Genomic DNA, 18,951 nt, shown 5'->3' on the forward strand with positions numbered 1-18,951 from the left:
GAGCAGAAGACCCAGCTCTGACGGAACGGTTCGGCACGGCTCATTCAAAGAGAGAGAACCAGCTTCCTCACTCCGAAAGAACCGCTGCTCACTTACTGAACCACGGCTCCCTCGGTCTTCAAAAGAGCGGCCCGCTCCTAAGCGCTCAGGAGCGAGCCGGGTCTTTTGAAGAGCGAGGGAGCCGAGGCGAAAAGAGCGGCTCTCAGGAGCGACCCGGATCTTTTGAGCCGCTCTTTTGAAGAGCGAGGGAGCGGTGGTTCAGTAAGTGAGCGGCGGCGGTTCTTTCGTTCTTCAGCTGAAGGCGAGGGTAGCGAGGGGGCGAAGGCGACTCTTGCGAGGAAGGGCGGGAGGGCAGTTGCTTTCTCGTACCGCTAATAGATGGCGCGGAAATCGCACCCAGCAGAAGACCCGGCTCTGAGGTAACGCATCGGCACGGCTCTCTGAACGCGAGAGAACCGGCTCCCTTTCTCCAAAAGAACCGCCGCTCATTTTTACTGAACGACCGCTCACTCGCTCTTTAAAAAGAGCCGCTCACAAGATCCGGCTCGCTCCTGAGCGACCCATCTCTACTCCTAACATCGCACGCATAACACATCTGTTACCTAACTAGCACATTTATTCCAGTACATTAACCCTTGTATCTACTGCCAGTGTGACGCTGGAGAGGAAGCCGCACGGTCCCCTAGTCCCAAACAAGTTGTGGAGTTCAACATTACTGTCCTTGTCAAAAAGCAGCTCTGTCATATGCATTCATTTCATGTTTAAAAATACAAGCTTTAACAGCACGTGCTGCTTGCGTGGACTAACAGGACAAAAAAAAAAAAAAACTTGCCGGTTGACCCAGTATTTGAAACGTTGTAAGCACTCACCGAGCCGACTAGAAAAACGAATGCTTCACAATCGGTAACGTTCTTCCTGGAGCACGGACACGATCTATTTGCTCCGATTGCGCCCCACAGATATCTCTAGGTGGAAGCTCATCGCCTTCAACAAGCGCTATGTCAGAACCTGTTTTCAATGGTCCAGGTAGGTTCCCTGCAGAAGCTGAATATCACGCTTTACATAGGGTTATTGCTGACACGGCTTTTAAAGATTCTGGTTGAGAGTTCAGCGGGGGGGGGGGGGGGGGGGGGGGGTGTATTTGCAGCCCACGTGGTTCTCATAGTCGCCGAAATGTTTTTTTTAAAGCGAACGTCTTCTTGCCGCTTTTCCTCGGGTGTCGCCGCTGGCGGTTGTGCGTACAACACCAAATTTAAACCGACAGCTATTGTTGTGATTGACTAATTTCGCATCGATAGGCCAGGATTTCAGCTAATGCTTAAGAAGGAAAATTGACACCAGCACATTCTATGAAGTTCGTGCCCACCAAAAGCCCCTCCCCCCCCCAAAAAAAAAAAACAACGCAAAATTACATTAAAAGTAGACCTGTTTTTTATTAGTGTCATGTGTTTCTGTGCTCGTCTGCCGAAAACAAGCAACTCATACTTTTCGTATAATGGGATTATTAGCTTTTATAAGGTTGGCATAAATATTTCACTTATTAAGGTTGTTCACCTTGATTGTCTGTTTGGATGTTGTCAGTTAGTCTCCTGTTAATCTCAATAATGCGAATTATTTTATTTGGACGTCTTTAGGTTACACAGCGCGCTATGAGGAACGGCTTGTGGATACCTGTGGATTAGTTTTGTCCACTTGCTTTTCGTTAATGAGTGCTTAAGTCTAAGGAGACTGTTGTTTCGCATTTTTCGTCCGTAAATCCAGTTGCCACGGCTGTGTAATTTAGTGACCTTGCACTCAACAGCAGCGCCTTAAATAGAAAAATGTTGTAAGGTGATTCAATGTGCAGTTGAAGTAAAAAAGAATACATTGTCTCCCTTGGTAAGTTTGAAGAGAGAGTGCGCGGTATGAACAGCATTATTCGTTGTAAGAGCCACGCTGAAGCAACAATGTTTGATCACCATACCAAGAAGTTGAATCGCTTTCCCACCTTTTAATGTTCTTTCACTCTCAGGCCCCTTCGGGCACTTTGCGGGGTGAACTGTCTAAGTTTGTGTCTATGGTTGGGGATATCTATGTTTCCATTCAACCCATTTGCCGTCTACCGGGGTCGCTGGGTAGTCCATGGTGGAATGGAAAGCGCATCGGCCTGCAGCGATGAATGAACAGGGTTCAAAACCAACCATCGGACCAACTTAAATCACTCATCATGTGGCAACGTGTACCTAAATGCCACTTTTCAACGAACCTCTTTCCCGCCGACATGGACGACTCTAGATGCGGGACTGGGTAGGTACCGCTGTTCGAAAAACCTCTGACGCCACCTTAGAGCACTGGGTGTGTCCCACTCGGTCTGCGCTGATCTTCAATTAACATATTTGATGTAAACTTGGGTCACTAGGTATGCGCCAGTAGGTGTGTGCAACTCTCCAAGTGAAGTTTCTGAAGCCAACTTGGGTAACTAGGTATGTGCCGATTCGAATGAGCCGCTCTAGAATGATGAAAATATCCCTTAAATTTCTCTGTTGCGGAACGGAATCGAGCCCACTTCCAAAAGGTTCCTCAAGGACAGCAGTCCGACGCTTTAGCAGACTGGGCCACAAGTGCAATGAATATTTGCCGCTCTTCGATGACCATCTCGTCAACATGGATTACTGAGTATGTGTCCCTGAATGGGCGGCACTCGAGGGAAGGATTCTCAGCGTTCACAGGCATCCGGCGCCCCACGCGTCTCGTCTCGGAGTCCACGTGCGGATCTCGCAGCACAGCCATTAGATGGCCCAGCTTTCTGAGAAAGAAGCGGGAAAGAGGAACCCGGTTTCCGTATGACGCGTTTCTAGGCTATCTCCACGCAACGGCGTGCTGTACATTTCAAAAGCCACGCCCAGGAGCTTTCCAGTGACGGCGCTAGATGGCACCGAATGTTGTTAGGGGATTCAGCGCCAAAATAAAAATGAGAAGTATACAAAAATGCTAGATAAAGAACATGTATAGTATACCTGATTAAATCAAGCAGGCTAGGTGACTATTTGTCGCCGCCCCGTTTCAAAGGGGATGCCAATAAATCATCATCATCATCATGGATCGCGAAAGAGGAACGCTAGTACAGGGCTCATTCACAATTTGATTCGACGGTGGCAATATGTTGTGTTGATATATTGATTCAATTGTAAACGCATCACCATTGACTGTCTTCGTGAGATGGGTCCCGCCAAACTTTGTCATCAGTTGTCATCATCGTCATTGTCATCGTCATCTCACCGTCATCACATTACCAGTGGCCCACGTTGTAGATGCCATTAGCGCATTCCCAGTGCCCCATACGTCCATGCCCAGTGGCAGATATAGCTAGTGACTCCAGTGGCCCTTATGTTTGAACTGTGCTCTTTCCAGGATTGGCCCACGAGTCATTCTAGAAACAGACGTGAGAAGTAACACAACCGATACAGGAAAAGTGAGAACAAACTAACCAGCACGACCGACACAAAGAGTCATTGTTAACAACCACGTCTCTGCTTCTTTCTGCACATGTCGCAAGGTGGCACCTCCACCGTCCTCACCTTCAGGCCGCAACAATTCGAAGGAGCCATGCGCATCCCCAGGCAACACACCAGGTGGATGCTCGACTTTTGCCAGAAAGTGTTCTGGCGCGAACCGGACGAGACGCAGCAGTTCCTCGACGTCGGATGCGGGATCGGAGACCTGACGCGAGAAGAGCTGCTGCCCCGCTGCCTGCCGTGCCGCCGCATCGTCGCCGTCGACGTGTCGGCCGAAATGGTGGAGCACGCCGCTCGACACTCGTATCATGAGAAGATTGAGTACGGGAAGCTGGACATCGTCAGTGACGAGGACGTGGCCACGTTCAGGGACGTGCACGGCCTCTTTGACAGGGTGTACTCCTTCCACACTGTCATCTGGGTGCGGGACCAAGGGAGGGCGTTGAAGAACGTGGCGATGCTTATGAAGCCTCGCGGCGAGTGCCTTCTGATTTTCCACGCGTCTGTGCGGTCATTCGACGTCAACCGCAACCTACTCAAAATGGATCGTTGGAGCAAGTATTGTCACGTGAGTGTCGGGCGTCAGCGGTGTTAGAGTCCAGTTAAGTCGGCTAACTGCATAATCCATAGAATAGTACTTGCGGGAAACCGACGCTTGGCGAGCTCTTTCCCCAGGAAAAATTATACAACCTGCAGTGGTGGCTGCGGTATTGTGCAAAGTAATGTAATCGTAATGCGTAAATTTCACGAAGAATACGCATTTGGCAGTTGTACAGCCTCTTTCACAGTGCTGCCAATTTAGCAATTGTGCGAAATTGGTACATCTTTGGCGGGAATTGTTTTATTGCGATAGCAATTATATGAACACTCCAAAGCAGATTTCTGCCGTTGGCGTCGCCGTCGTCGTCGCCGTCGCCGTGGCTGTGAGGTTCCGTATGACATCAATGGAGATGGAATCGTCGCCGCGCGCCGAACGCTGTATGTGCGAGTGAAAGGGGGCGAGGGACGCGCGCTTTCACGGGGAGTGAACGCACGGCGAAGAAAAAACGCGCGTTCTGCGCCGTGCTCCCTTAAGGGCTGCAGAAGTAGGCGTCTCTTTCCTCCTTTATAATCACCATATATGTAGAACAAACACGCCTTCTTCGGACGCGCGAAAGGCCGGGGGCGGGAGGGGGAGGGAAGGGAGGCGACGTTCAGCTGCGGCACCAGGTGCCTATTTATATCAGAGGCTCCGGCAACAGTCACCAACGCCGTACGCATTTTGTGCGAACGCGGGCAAAACGCCGACGGCAGTCGACAACAGTTCTGCGTGTTGCCGGTGCTGCTGCATGTCCAAGGTTATACACCTGATAAAGCTACTATCATTACTCCGTATAGCTCTCTACAAATTTGGTATCGCAATTGATGTTTCGCCTTTCAGGTGAAACTGCGACAACTTTTCTAATAACAGGCGGCTTTGGTAGCGATATGAGAGGAGAATAATCGACATTTTAGCGACTTCAAAGTTACAATAGTTGCGTCGAAAATGGTTTTCTAAAACGCACTGAATTCTTCAGAAGCTGCGTGCATGCAGTCGAAATCGGCTGTACACTGGGCGGGGGCTCCTTGACCCCGATGTAGCAACAGTGGTCTCCGCCACGATTACAGCAGGCGTCCGTTTTTATTGACCGGCCGTGTCTCCACTCACAGTAGTCACACGCCACGTTAACTAGGTCGATAGAAATACGCTTCTTATTGATATCACACAATTCATTTTTAAATTGTATAATTTACAAAACCCATTAACCCTGCTGGGGCTACAGCTTCACTAAATAGGTTCGTTTGGTGGACGCTCGAAACGTAGAAATAGATTAAAAGTTACCAAATCATATTGCAATATATTTCATGTTGAGATTGAGAATGTCGCAGGTGAATAACAAAACAGATCAACTAGAGAATGGTGTTATTTGCCGGAGTGGATGGGCTCGTGAGTTCGCGCGAATTTGATAGCCACGGTCGCGTTCTCACGGATTTCGAAGAAATTGGTACCGCATGGAGCTCCCAAGAGGCCCAAGTCGGGAGGCAACGCAGCATTTGAACTAGCGGAATGTAATGAAGTTGTCATCGCAATATTAACATGATCAAGCGCAATGAAGGCAAATTTAACACGATCAAGACAAATTTTTGTCTCCTTTCACGAGCGTTCAACAGTAGACAATTTGCCGGCATTACGTGGACCAACTGCATTTTCGTGCTAGGAAAATCGGGTTGTGCGTGTTTTTTGTTAGCTGTGATAGATCTTAAACCTTATGATTGGAATGCGAATGCAGAACTTCAGCTATCGGCATCCGTTGTCTTGTAAATGTATTAGTAAAATAAAAGCCTTCTATAAGCTGCTGATGGTGTGGTATGATAAACTTCATTAAGGTCCTGAAGATCAAGCCTTAGGATGACGCAGGCGGCTCCCACGATGGGACAGTGAGGTTTAACCTTACCGCTGTGTCAGTGGGCCTTCTGGGCGGCCTGTACTTGATCTAAGAGAACTCCACTGTGAAGCACTCGCCGCCACCAGTCTATTTTCTTGTCGCAGTCTGTGAAAGCCACTGGACATTGTCAAAGCCTATGATCCAGAGTAATGATGCCATTACACTTCTCGCAATTGATTGGTACCTCTCTTTCTGGATATAGCTTGTTACTAAAGTTTGGACTAGGATAAGTTCTTGTCTGTAACAATCTCAGAGTCACCGCCTGAGCTCTATTGAGCTTAGCGTGTGGCACTGGGAATTCCCTTCTGTTCATGTAGTAATGCTTCGTGACTTCATTATATGTAAGTAATCGGTCCCTGTTCTCCTCCTGCATATTATTGGGGTCCTGGTCGCGTAGTGCACAGATAGTAAATCCTCGTGCAGCTGCGTTAGCCATCTCGTTCAAATTCCTCCGAGTTCGATCGACAGACCCCATGTGGGCTGGAAACCAGCGGATTTCGATCCCTTGGCTGTCCATCTCACCGATCAGCTGGGCAGCCCTTTTGGTTACAAAGCCTTTGGTAAAGTGTCTGATAGCCATCTTAGAGTCACTGTAAATTCGCGTCCACGTATCATTCCTTAAAGCCAATGTTTTCGCTACTTGTTCGCGACTGTCGCTTCTTTAGTCATGATTGTAATAGCATCCCGAGTGAGTCCATCTGCATCTACTACTGCCGTAAAGTCTTTCTTTCCTCTGACCCATGCAGCATCTACAAAAGCCGCATGTTCTCTGTCCTCTTCTATCTCTTGCAGGAGAGCTTTGGCCCTTGCCTTTCTTCTTTCCAAGTTGTGCACCGGGTGCATATTTCTGGCTGCTGAAACATTCGCTATTTATTCCTCGCATGCACAGATACTGTATGCGAATGCGAAATGTATCGACAGATGCATCAGGCCATGTTAGGCTATATTAAAGTGTTTGAAAAGACCCACTTTATTAAAAAATCATGCGATAGTTTCAGTGACACGTTTAGCGACATTGTAGCCAAATTTAATGAAAGTTTAGCGACCTTTGGTCTCAGTGTAGCGACCCGCCCAAAAAAAGTTGGCAACACTGAAATCTTTAACTGTACCCGGTGACGCGAAAGACAAACGTTCCGTTATGGTTGACAACAGTGCTGCAACCTACTGCTACCGTCCGCGAGCAGTGCTTAAAAATTCAGTGCCGTTCTACTCTGTGAAGGTGGATGCCCAGCGAAACTGTGTACGCGGTGATTGACCGTTGCTCCGGTGAAACGTTTTAAGTTTGCGGGACCGGGGCCACATGGTAGGTTAGCATTTCTTTTCGCCTCCCGATTGTGACGGGCAGCCCACTTACGCTTGGCTTCCGGGGCTCGGTTATCATCGGTGATCTCGTTCCGCCGCCGGCACGCCCATTCCCTTTTCTGTTCACGCCGTCGTTCTTGGTATATGAACGCTGTTCTTCTTCAGACCGTACAACACGCGGCCTACCCATCTCACAGTCAGAGCAGAACTGAGAAAAGGAGTCTACACAGAGCATTACGTAAGGAGACAGAATGCACTCAGAATGTAGTATCTGTTCTCATCAGCTTAATAGATGATACGACTTATAAAAGGAACCAAGATTTTAAACTCATTTTTGCAAGTGGCGGAGTGCTTGCTTGACCTCCGCCACTGGTTGTACTGGTATTGCACTTTCTTCGGGGTTTTTTTTTTGTATACTGACATCGATCCGCTGGAAGCTAGCCATATACAGCTTTGCTGTAAAATGTATTCTTAAGTCTGGGCGGAAGTGGGGCGCAATGCATGTATGCACCATTGGAGGTAGAGAGAGAAAGAAATTGAAAGATAAAGAGAGAAAGAAATTGTAGCAGCACCAACGACGCAACATGCAGAGCTGCTGCCGACGCCGCCCGCTTTGCCTAGCCGCGCATTCGCCGAAGCAGTAGCAAGGAGGTGACCTCGCGTTGCCTAGTAACGGCCGGCGTAGGTGTGCGCTCACTTCACCCGACAAACACGGCTCCTGCCTGCCTGTCTGCATTTGTGACATGTCAGGAATGCTGTCGCTGGTAGGCGCCGACGCGTCCAGCGCTATTCACGCGAAATGTCGCGAAAGGGAAGTCCGAAAATCATCGCTCGAGAATACGTTCCCTACATCCGTAGTCAAGTTAAACCAAATTAAGACCTAGCCGCAACGAAGGCAATACCTAGCAGTAGCAGCCAGTAAGACTTGAGGATTGACACTTTCACTGTGCCTAATCTTTGCACGACCGAGTGCACACTTGCCCGCTTTTAAATGAGAAGCATTTCTTGGCAAACATTTGCGACTTTGACAGTATCTATCTACCTATCTATCTATCTAGCCGCCTACATCTTGGAGCTCTCATGGTCGTTTCGTTATCTTGGTATATACGAAAATTGTCATAGTGTGACAAGAGTGTATGTCGAACCTAAATGATAGGTTATGACATGAATACCATGACATGCGTGTCATGTAGGTCATGAAACAACCGCCTAAAATGACAGCGACCGAGCGAAAAAAACACTTAACACTCAAAAACCACGGAGAAGGGTTCGGACGCGGGTACTAAGGGAAGGAAACACTAAAGGGCGGTGGTAGAAGGCTAGTCATGGGCATGACTCAGCAAAAATGACAATGATATAGCAAAAAAAACATTAACACTGAAAAACCACTGAAATGTGTTTGTACGTGAGTATACGATGTGAAGGAAACACTAAAGAATGGCGGTAGAAGTCATAGTCATGGGCATGACTCAGAAAAAATGACAATGACTGAGCAAAAATTTATAACACTTAGAAATTACTGAAATAGGCTCGGACATGGGTACTAAGTGAAGGAAACACTGAAGGATGATTGTAGATGTCATAGTCATGAGCATGACTCAGCAAAAATGACAATGCCTCAGCGAAAAGAGATTAACACTCAAAAGTCACTGAAATGAGTTCGGACATAAATGAATGAGATGAATATCATGAGAAGCATGTCATGCATGTAATGAAACAGCCACCTACGTCTTGGTGCCTCATGGTCGTTCCGTTAACTTGGTCTGCTCCCCGCACTCTGCTTTGCATACCATCGATTCCCACAGGGAGTGGGATCTGCCGGTTTTTTTTCTTACTACCCCAAGCTTAGTTTACCAGTAAGGATAAATATTACTCGCCAGTATTTGTTTAACTCAGTTTGTCGCCACAGCACCGCGCCCAGTGCCATTGTGGCTTTATCCAGGATACTCAGTGGCAGTTGTACTGAAGCTAGCTTACCTGAGAAGTATTTCAAGTCAGTGAACAGCTACACAGGGAGAAATTAGCCAGCAACGTTTTATTTTGCCACGCTACGTTTGGCCTACATGTATATTGACGGGCGTGTGCCTTGACCCCACGTGACATCATCTGAAGTACGGGTGTTTCTCATTCGCATAAAAGAGTACCCTCGTATAACACCTAGTAAAAGAGTATCGTCATGTCACTCCCCTTTTTGGAAAAAGAGCGTATGACGGGCAAAGATAAGGAACATTTGAAAGAACGCCGCAAGCCTATGTTTCATGTTTCATGACTCCTTCTTCTCACTGTCCAGGTGGTCGACGACATTGCACCGAAGACGCAAGACATGAACTACGACGAGTGCATTGAATACATTTCCCGACTCCTGACCGAAGCTGGACTCTCACCGAGCATACTGGAACTTCCAGTGTGCACGGTGTTTGACAATTTCAGCATTGAAAGTGTGGCTGGTATGTTCTTATGCCATGTGCTGCGCTCTGGCAGAATAGCATAAGTGAACTCACCCTACGAATGCGTAATAGCTTTAAATTAGGTCTAATGCGTGTTCACCTTCTAACCTCATGGCTACAACGCGATTTGCTTCGAGACCTGTTGTAGGCAAACAAACTTTTAGGGGAGAAGCTCCTTATAGCGGCACCCGTTCGTCCCCGTCGTCGTAGTAGTAGTGTGTAACCAGTCTGAGAAAAGTGAGAAAAAAAAATTCGAAGTTGTGTCCGTAGCGCGGAATCGAACCAGGGACCCCTCGCTTCCGAGCGCGCGGCGTTAGCCCACTACGCCACGAAGCGGACATGGACACACGCACCACGATGGCAATAAATACCCAACATTAACGAAAGGCCGCGTTTCTAGCGCGTTTCTAACGCGTTTGTGCTAGCGCGTTACGGCCCGTGTAAGAAGCTGGTGTAAGACGCTGTGGCCTCTCCGCCTTACCTTCAATGCGTTTCGAACGCGCTGCCCAAAGCGGTGGCAAGTCAAGTTCAAGTCGAGGAGCGTTTATGAATACGGGGGGTATACTCTCTCAGCAGTCATGTGATGGCGTCGGCAAACGCGGTGCACGTTCCGGCATGTGTAAATGGCTGCGTAAGACGCTGTGGCCGCTCCCCCTTACTAGAGAGTACTGCACGTTTCTAACGCGTTTGTGCTAGCGTCCCCTTAAGCCGGAGATCCGATGATTCCCTCCGAAGCTTCGCCCACTCATCATCATTCACACCGTGGATATGCTGTGATTTTTATATTGTAAACAATTTTTCGAAAGCTTTTCAGAAATAGGTGCACGACACCAGGCAGAATACTTGAAGCGACCTCCTCGTCAAAGCACCAATGGATTCATTTTGATCTGAAACAGGCTGATTCTGTCTGATGTGCAACATATGTGTACATGCATTCTGTCGTGTGAATTTCAAGGGGTAATTGAAGTCAGCCTTCCGAACGTGTGTTTCACTTGCTGCTAGGTGATGTTACGATATCCATAAAGTCTACATGACTGCTTTATAGTAACAAAAAGCTTTGTTCATTGACCTTTTTGAACGAACTAGTGGAAAGATTTTTCTTTCTTTTGCATCTTTGTGTATCGCAGAGAGGTATGCCTCGTTGATTCCACTGACAGCAGCTGTCTCGGAAGACGAGAAGCAGCAGTTCCTCATAGACGTGGTGCAGGAGACGGCGAAAATGCACTCTCCAGACGTCGACCCCACTCACTACAGGATTTACGTCATCAAGGCATCGAAAATAAACAAATAGAGCTTCGACCTGAGCAGCCGTACACAGTGCAACCAATTCAAAATAAAGGTGCAACTCAGTTCGAGTTGCCCTCTTCCGGTTATACGAATGTCTGTTAAATTTCGGAATTTGTCTGACTCTGCATGTTACGCAAAAAGAATGGTGAAATCGACCAGTATGGATGCCAATTACCGTATGGACTACAGGTATACAAATTACCTTGAAGCGTTCATGAACACAAATGTGGCTTTTTTTATAAGTGTGTTTTTTGCATAGTTCCGGAGAGCCCCACTATATATACGGCGTTTCTCATTGATCATGTCTTGCTTTAGAACGATAAAATCGAAAGTTGCATTTTTGTTGTTCTTGTCTGTTTTCATTCGTTCTGAAATCAAAGGAGAGCATGCTGGCTGCATTTTTTCTTCATGTTATTGATTCTGATGCGGAGCTGAACTAATAATAATTTTTTTGTGTGTTTGCTGTATATCTGAAATATAGTTTTTTGAAATAAGGTATATATTAAATAACTTTTTTAAAACATGTCAAAGTTAGCTTTTCATAATTAAGGCATGCTGACATGTGATGTGCTTTTTCACTTGTGTTTTCATTTTCCTCTGCAAATGTGGAGTCATTCGTTTCTTAGCCTATTTCTCTGTCGGTGCATTGTATAAGATTGGTAATTTCGCACCATGGTTTTATTAATGCGTAAGCATTCTTTAGGCGAGTACCCTCTCTTCAATGCTCAAACAGTGTAATGCCTTGTATCTGCACAAAAAGGCATAATTTTCGAAGACAGCTGACCATAAATGTAGATGATTGGTAGCTTCATAAGCGATAATGAACAAATTACAGACAATGATTATGAAGAATGCCTATAGGGATACCTAGGGCTCCATAGAAAATTCACGGAGAAGCTTACAGTAGGGGTGGGCCAACTGAATTTGGGAGATAGGCCCACTTTATATTTGGGGGTGGGCCAACCTAAACTTGAGGGTGGGCTAAGCAGAAATCGGGGGTGGGTCAACTTGATTTCGGGGAGTGGCAAATTGAAATTTGAGGGAGGTCAAGTGAAATAGGGGGTGGGTTCACTCGAAATGGGGGAGCGCCGACTTCAATTTGGGTGGTGGGCCAACTTGAGGTTTGGAGGTTGACCAAATTAATGGTGGGGGTCGCCCAACTAGAAATCTGGGAGGGGGCAACCTAAACTAGGCGGTAGCCATACTGAATTTTGGCTGTGGGCCTATATGACACTAGGTTGGGAGCCAACTAAAAATTAGGGGTATGCCAACTTGACATCTGGGATTGGCCACCTGGAATTTAGGGGTATGCTTACGCATATTTAGACAATCCAGTGAAGTATCTGCATTCTTATTTCCTTTATCCATGCCGCAGGTTCGTTGTTAAATCACAGTTACGTGCATGAAAAAACAAAAGAACGTGAGAAATCGGTAACCATAAGACTGTATTATGAGATGCTATTGCTTCTAAATAGCACACAGTTTTAGCCGATTTATTACTGTCACCATTGTCGTATGCAAATAGGATATGAGGTTTCACTGCATTGCTAAATCACACTCCTGGGGTACCTGGAAAGGTCATCCTATCCTGCAGTAGCTAGACTAGTCAGACAAGGTGCAGAAACAAAATATTGGTGGCTGTACAACCCCAAATCTATGACGGCATCATCTCAACGGCTTCGTCGATCTTAAAACGAGAGCGTACGTCCATCCAGCACATAGGCCAGACGACAATTGGGTTAGGTGTTTGAGTCTGCCACGTTAATTTTTCCCCTGATATTGTGCACCTCCATGCTGATTTGAATCAAGGGCACAATTTAGCACCGCTGACTCTAAGAATTTGATGCATGTTTAGATTGCGATGATTGTGACGTACGTCTTGAATTTTGCATCCGCATCGATCAGGAAGAAGGCTGCCAAACCTAGAAATATTTTCAAATACTTAAGAATTTTCGGCCTTGTTTATGTAAAATTCATATTTGTACAAATCTAGGCAAAATTCAGGTATTATAAGACGTGAGCGAAAAAAACCCCGAAAATTGAGAAACCACTGCTGCGACGCCACGACAAGCAATACCTGCATGCTGACGAGACGGCGTGGCTTGATTTGTGTCACTGCAACGCCTTCGCAATAACACTCAAACTATGACTTATGATCACACTGCAACTCATTGAACGCATATCCCGAAGCAAACGAGAAGGTGTGGATTTCTTGAGTTCCTTAACAGAACAGAGCTACTGCGCTATAACCATTTGTACCTCTACCTGGCCTTTCAGTGTGTGTGCCCTTTTAATGAAATAGTTATCTCTAACCGGCAAAACAAATGTATGCCACCACATCAAACAAAGCAGCTCAGACAACTCTTACATAAGCAGACACATATACCTAGCAGCTCAGCCCAACAAGGCATTTGTGATTCTGCGCAGCCGGGTACTGACGCATATTCACCGGAACGGCTCATATATGCAAACCAGTCTTGGACAGAGTCCCTTTGTAGAGTCAGTTTAGGCATGGAGGGAAGAACAAAAATTGGTCACGTATACGTGTGTTTGACTGCAAATAATGTGTCCGCATACAAGCATAGACGTCTGTACGTCAAGACACGAAAGAAACATTATTGCACAAACTTTACCATGGTGCCGTGATGTAGCACACTCATTCTACGGTGGAATGTTCTGTTCGGGTGGTGCCAGCGTCCATCTTTCTTACAATTCTAGTAAGCTGCCGTGTCAGTCTTCGCTCTTTGTTGCTGTCCAATCTTGCATTGCATGTCGAGCGAAGTATAAAAGTGTTGACACCTTCATCTGTGAGTATGGGTGGCTTCAAGCAGGGGATGCCATGTTGTTAGCATAACTTGCTGTACGACTATATTTAAGCTTGAGTGCAGCGACTTCTATAATTAAACTTTTCAGGAACAAACTTATAAATAAGCTTCAACTAAAATTTGAAGTCCATTTGCATCACAAAAGCATGTCAGAGGCTATCTCACGATTAATGTCGACGTTAATGCGAATATCATTGAAGAAATATAGTGATACAGCGTATTGACAATGCCGAAACATGTATGCAGCTGGTGTCCTGTTTCATGCTTCCTAGTGCCCAGACTTCATCATCCACATGCGATGCCGCGAAATCCGCGTGTGGTGCGGATTCGATCACGTCGAGTGTCCGATAAATTTTAAATATATTAAGGGGGGGGGTTGTAACGGGGGGGGGGGGGCTTTCTTTGCCTTTTACTTCGAATTTTTCACTGCTGCTGCGTCGGAAGGTGGTTGAGAGCGCATGGTAGGGAGTGCAGGAGAAGAGACAGGTGGTGTCAAAAAGCATGCCTTGTCTGGAAGGAGCAAGGCCACAATACCTTCTGGAGCTCCCTGGGAGTCGCCACAATTCCTTTTTTTTTCTCGAAACCATCGCAGAACCTTCAGGGTTTGCGTTTATGCTCACGCGCTACAGTCCGGAGAGGGAATAGAGAGAGGAGGTAGGGAACAGGTAGAACCAGATGGCCCTAACCATTCAGTCACCGAGGTAGTCGCGAAACGAGTGAACAGCTTGACCATTTTTCGCTGCTGGCAGCTCGCCTACACGATGCGGGAGAGTGGCATTGTGACGTCATGTGAGAGCATTTGTCGTTTGCGGTCTCTCTGAATAAAGGAACGTGAATTACCACGCGTGGAAACAGTTGAGGAGGAGGAAACAGCCTTATTTTGTTCATTTAAAACTAAGTGTATAAATGTCAATTCATATTACGGTACGGTACGTTTCTGCAATTAGTGCAATACAAACATCATGCAAATTTAGCGGCGGAGAACTGACGCAAGGGATGCAGAAGCAAAGCTGCAGCAAAGCACTGCGGCGTCAAGACGGCACTACGCAAGCGGCCGCTTAGCAAATCAACAGTTGTGTACACGACGCGTTATCTTATGGCGAATTCCATAGGGAGAACGGAAGCAGGGCGCCGCGCAGTGCGGAGTTGGGTGACAGCGCAGTGAGAGCAGGGACACTCGACCCGCCACTGGAATACGGCGTGCATTCGGGGAGCAGGTGGGAGGGGGACGTGTGAGGAGAAATGTACCATGTGACTAAAGCAATCGACGTCCCACTATTCTCTGCAGGAGAGCAGCAAAACACGCGTGATCGTCTTCTAATCTGTCGGGCGTAACGCTGTCACCGTTTGCGGCCACGTACTACATACTTTAGTGCAGCGCCGACGCATCCCACAATGTTTCGGCCTGCGAAGATCATCTGAAACTGCAACTTGAATCTGAAGTTGAGCTCCAGCAGCTTTCGCTGCTGTCACCGTCGAGCGTCTCAAGCACTTCAGCAAGGCGAAGACGCTTTGCTGCCGCTGTCCCCCGCGCATCCAACGAGAAGCAAAGCGGACTAGAAATGCCAGGATCTGTCGCTAAATCGCTGCGAAGCTCACTCGTATCACCGACGTCAAAAACAGCGGTGCCAAAACACCAACTACGCTTGACTGCCGCCATTGCCGCCGTGCGCACCGGCTGAAGCAAAATAAAAAGAAATGAGGAGGATATGACGGTTTAAGTCACGTGACTTCCTCCGTACTCCGCTTTTCAGGCGAAAGCAGTCCGGACTGCTCCCGGCTGCTCTCGGCGCAGCGAAACTGCTCTTGTTCTACCACTGGATGACGGCTTTCCCACTCCTGTTCGACCACTGAAACACGTCGCCTCTGGAACGAGCACTTTCAGCGTGCTTTTGAGTGCTCCTGTTCTCCCCATGGCAATTCGCCATTAGTCTCTGTGGCGCCGCTGGAGATCGCGGGCTCAAACCCGACCGCGGTGGCCGCATTACTACGGGAAAGAAATGCGAAAATGCTCTTGTACTGAGATTAAGGTGCACGTTACAGAGCTCCAGGTGGTCAACATTATTCCGGAGTACCCAACTACGGCGTGCCGGATAATCAGACTGTAGTTCTGTAACGTAAAGCACCATAGCTGAATTAAAGTTTAACACACTTCTGCCACGAAGCGATGCGTCGTGGGAGGCAATGACAGTGCTAACCTTCTCGCAGGCTAGAAAGAGCGGCCCACAACAACGCCTCAAGCAAACATACCTCACTCTGTGTTTTGAGGACTATGTGTGCACGCAAGGGCAACATCACCTCAACACACACGTATTGCCCCAAGCACTCAATAACTTAAGCATTCGACAACATCCCCGCCAGTTACCGACAATTAACGCGAACGCTACTGGTAGCTTCACTTATAGTAATTACCACAGTGCGTGGCATCTGCTTAATGTTTTGTCAATGAAGTACGACACATACACAGTGGCACAATCTCTTTCACGCAAGTTGCCCTCAAAGAGATTCATTGAAGAACGGCAGCAAAGTAGCACATACCGATTGCTCGAAGTTATCATCACAGACTTTCATTGAGCAGGGGCACATACCCAGCATTGGACACCCCAGTGATGTAGTTACTACGACGGTTGGTTTCGAACTTCGTTCTGTCAAAGAGCAGCACGATAAGCCACCCATTCACTAATGCACTACCCATTCCCATTGACCGAAGTTGACGGGAAAACGGCTATAGACATAGATACTCCGCGGAAAGTGCGTGAAGTATCCTAAGAATGCCGATTGTATTCAAAATTATTTTTATTGCTATAACAATTATCTGGACACTCCAGGCGCATTTGTGCCATTGGCGATGCCGGGAGGTTCCGCATAAAGTCCAAGGGCGATAACATCGTCGTCGCGCGCCGTATTCTGTATGCGCGAGTGAAAGCGCTCGAGGGTTAGCCGGTGATCACGGCGCTGCGCATGCAATAAAGGAAAGCGGGGAAGGAGCGCGCCGTCATCCGTCGCAAGCAGGGCTCCGGTTGGGCGGGGGGGGGGGGGGGTGAGGGTAGATTGTGTTGATAGAGAGAGGCCGCCATGCGCTGTACTTTCACGGCTTTCAGGGCCGCACGAAGGTCAATTCGCTCGCTGCTGCTGCGCTTCCTCACTCCAGCGTTTCGACAGCGAGTTTCCGCGGTCATAAAGTCAGATATGTTGATGTTTGCTTGTGCGCGCGTGACACCATGCTTCTTAATTTAGTTAGTATGCCTATGTTTACAAGTTTATATGGGCGATAAAACCGCTATCCGTACTTCATTTAGCTAACCACTAATTTGCTATCGCAATCGATGCTTCGCCTTTCGGGCGAAACTTGCGACTTTTTTGCTAAAACGATAGTGGCAAAGTAAAGAACTGTTTTGTGCAAAGATTCATCCGTAAGTAGAAAATTCTGTTAGTTCAAATTAGTTAGGAAGAATTGGAAAGCGATATCTTTCATTGCCTCTTCCCCCCATAAACGGTTCGTCAGCTTCCGGCCATTTTGGTCAACTTGGGACACTAGATGCCACTAGTTCTCACTCAAAATAAATTAAATAAATACATAAATTGTCCGATTGTCGGTTTCGAACGCGCTCCCCCTAAGCAGATAACCATTGAAGCGCTAACCATTGGACCACGGACGCATTCAAGAAGAAGCCGAAACAATTTGTGCAACTGAGTGCATGAAACGCCTGGCAGGTTGGGCGCGTCGCATAGCAACAATTTTGCTTAAAAAGTGAGCATCAGCATCTTCTACACGGCGATGAAAAAGGAAGTTAGGAACGCGTTCTGTGGTCAGTTATTGCAAAATCAATTCAATGTGCGACTTGAAACAAACATTCTTACCTTGTAGGTACATGTAAATAGAGGGACGATCCGGTGTCTGACCAATTTATACGCTGGATATCGGATTATGGACGCCGAAGTTAAAGGTCTAAACAACAGAATGCTTTCTTGTTTTTTTTTGTGGGATATCAAAGTGGGCTTGAGTAAAAATGACGCGGAATGACCTCGTTCTTCCTGTGCGTTTCTTATTATGGAATGTTTCTTGGCTCTTATAAGAAACATTAAACTAAATCAATAAATATAGTTGAAACCTTCCTGAAAATTCGTAGGTGCGAGAAGTGTAAAGTCATGAGAATACGATGTTTCTAATGTTGCCGTATACTCAGCTAGCCATCTAACCACAAGAATGAAAGTTACCAGAATAAAGCGATTCATGCGTGTTTGACTTCATCTGCTGCAACAACGACAACGCCTCACGATGACACGGCAAAGCAGACACAAAAGAAACGGCGGATGAACGGATGCAGTAAACAATGTGCAGAGCTTTGAACTTTTATTGTGGTAAAGCAGTTTTTCAGAATCCAGCATCCGGCCTTTGATCGTGCCGGCCGGGTGCTTGCAGCGAGAAATACATCTGTGAGCTAGTTCGCATTAAACTTGAACCGCCTGGTTTAGACACACGAAAAACGAATGAAATGACCCCGTACAGGAAAGTGACAAGTGGGTTAGGGACTAAACAAAACGAAAAGCTTCTGGAAAGTTCGCATCGTTGTTTTTATAGCAGCTGTGTCTTTCCAGTACTGAAATTCCAGGTCCATTTGCACGCATTTCGATCTAAGGCTAGAAGGGGATAAAAAAAACGCTGTAATATTACTGCTATTTGAAAGGGTTGAACACACTCAGAACTAACGTATAGGGAATATTTTACACTCGGCAGCGTTTCTTAAGGCACAGAACCTATTAGAGCTAACTGGTTCACAGGAACATCTGAAGACAATCTTGAGGGTAACCTATAGTCATAAACTGCTTCTGCAGTGAAACTTTTAATTACGTCTGTACTCTAAAAAAGAAAGAAAACATGAAAAAAGTAACCCTCACATTATATATGGCAGTCTCACCTGTCTCCGTCCCTGACTGGGGTAATTTCCCTGCCCCAAAAAAGCCAAGATTGGTTCACGCTGTTTTAAGGTAACATGACATATGCCAGGCGAGCAAAAAAAAAAAAAGAAGTCAGCAAACTTCATGAACCTTTCAGCGCTGAACTCAATTGCTGTGTCAGCTGGGGGCTCTCACTGCGCACACCGCCATCTTGAAATGCTCTAAAGAGCTA

General features: G+C 47.0%; 1 protein-coding gene and 1 non-coding gene across 2 annotated transcripts; both read left to right on the top strand.

Annotated features, from left to right (window-relative positions):
* Positions 1-868: 868 nt before the first annotated feature.
* LOC119464831 (juvenile hormone acid O-methyltransferase-like) lies at positions 869-11,197 on the top strand. Its single transcript, XM_049656582.1, has 4 exons — positions 869-1,026; positions 3,536-4,062; positions 9,552-9,708; positions 10,836-11,197. Exons 1-4 carry the CDS (start codon positions 999-1,001, stop codon positions 10,997-10,999), a joined length of 876 nt encoding a protein of 291 aa, XP_049512539.1. The 5' UTR covers positions 869-998; the 3' UTR covers positions 11,000-11,197.
* Positions 7,495-7,676, top strand: LOC119465413 (U2 spliceosomal RNA). Its single transcript, XR_005194852.1, has one exon. It is a non-coding gene; the product is annotated as a U2 spliceosomal RNA (small nuclear RNA).
* Positions 11,198-18,951: the final 7,754 nt, after the last annotated feature.

The sequence above is a fragment of the Dermacentor silvarum genome, chromosome 9 (genome assembly GCF_013339745.2).
Source record: "Dermacentor silvarum isolate Dsil-2018 chromosome 9, BIME_Dsil_1.4, whole genome shotgun sequence".
NCBI lineage: Eukaryota > Metazoa > Arthropoda > Arachnida > Ixodida > Ixodidae > Dermacentor > Dermacentor silvarum.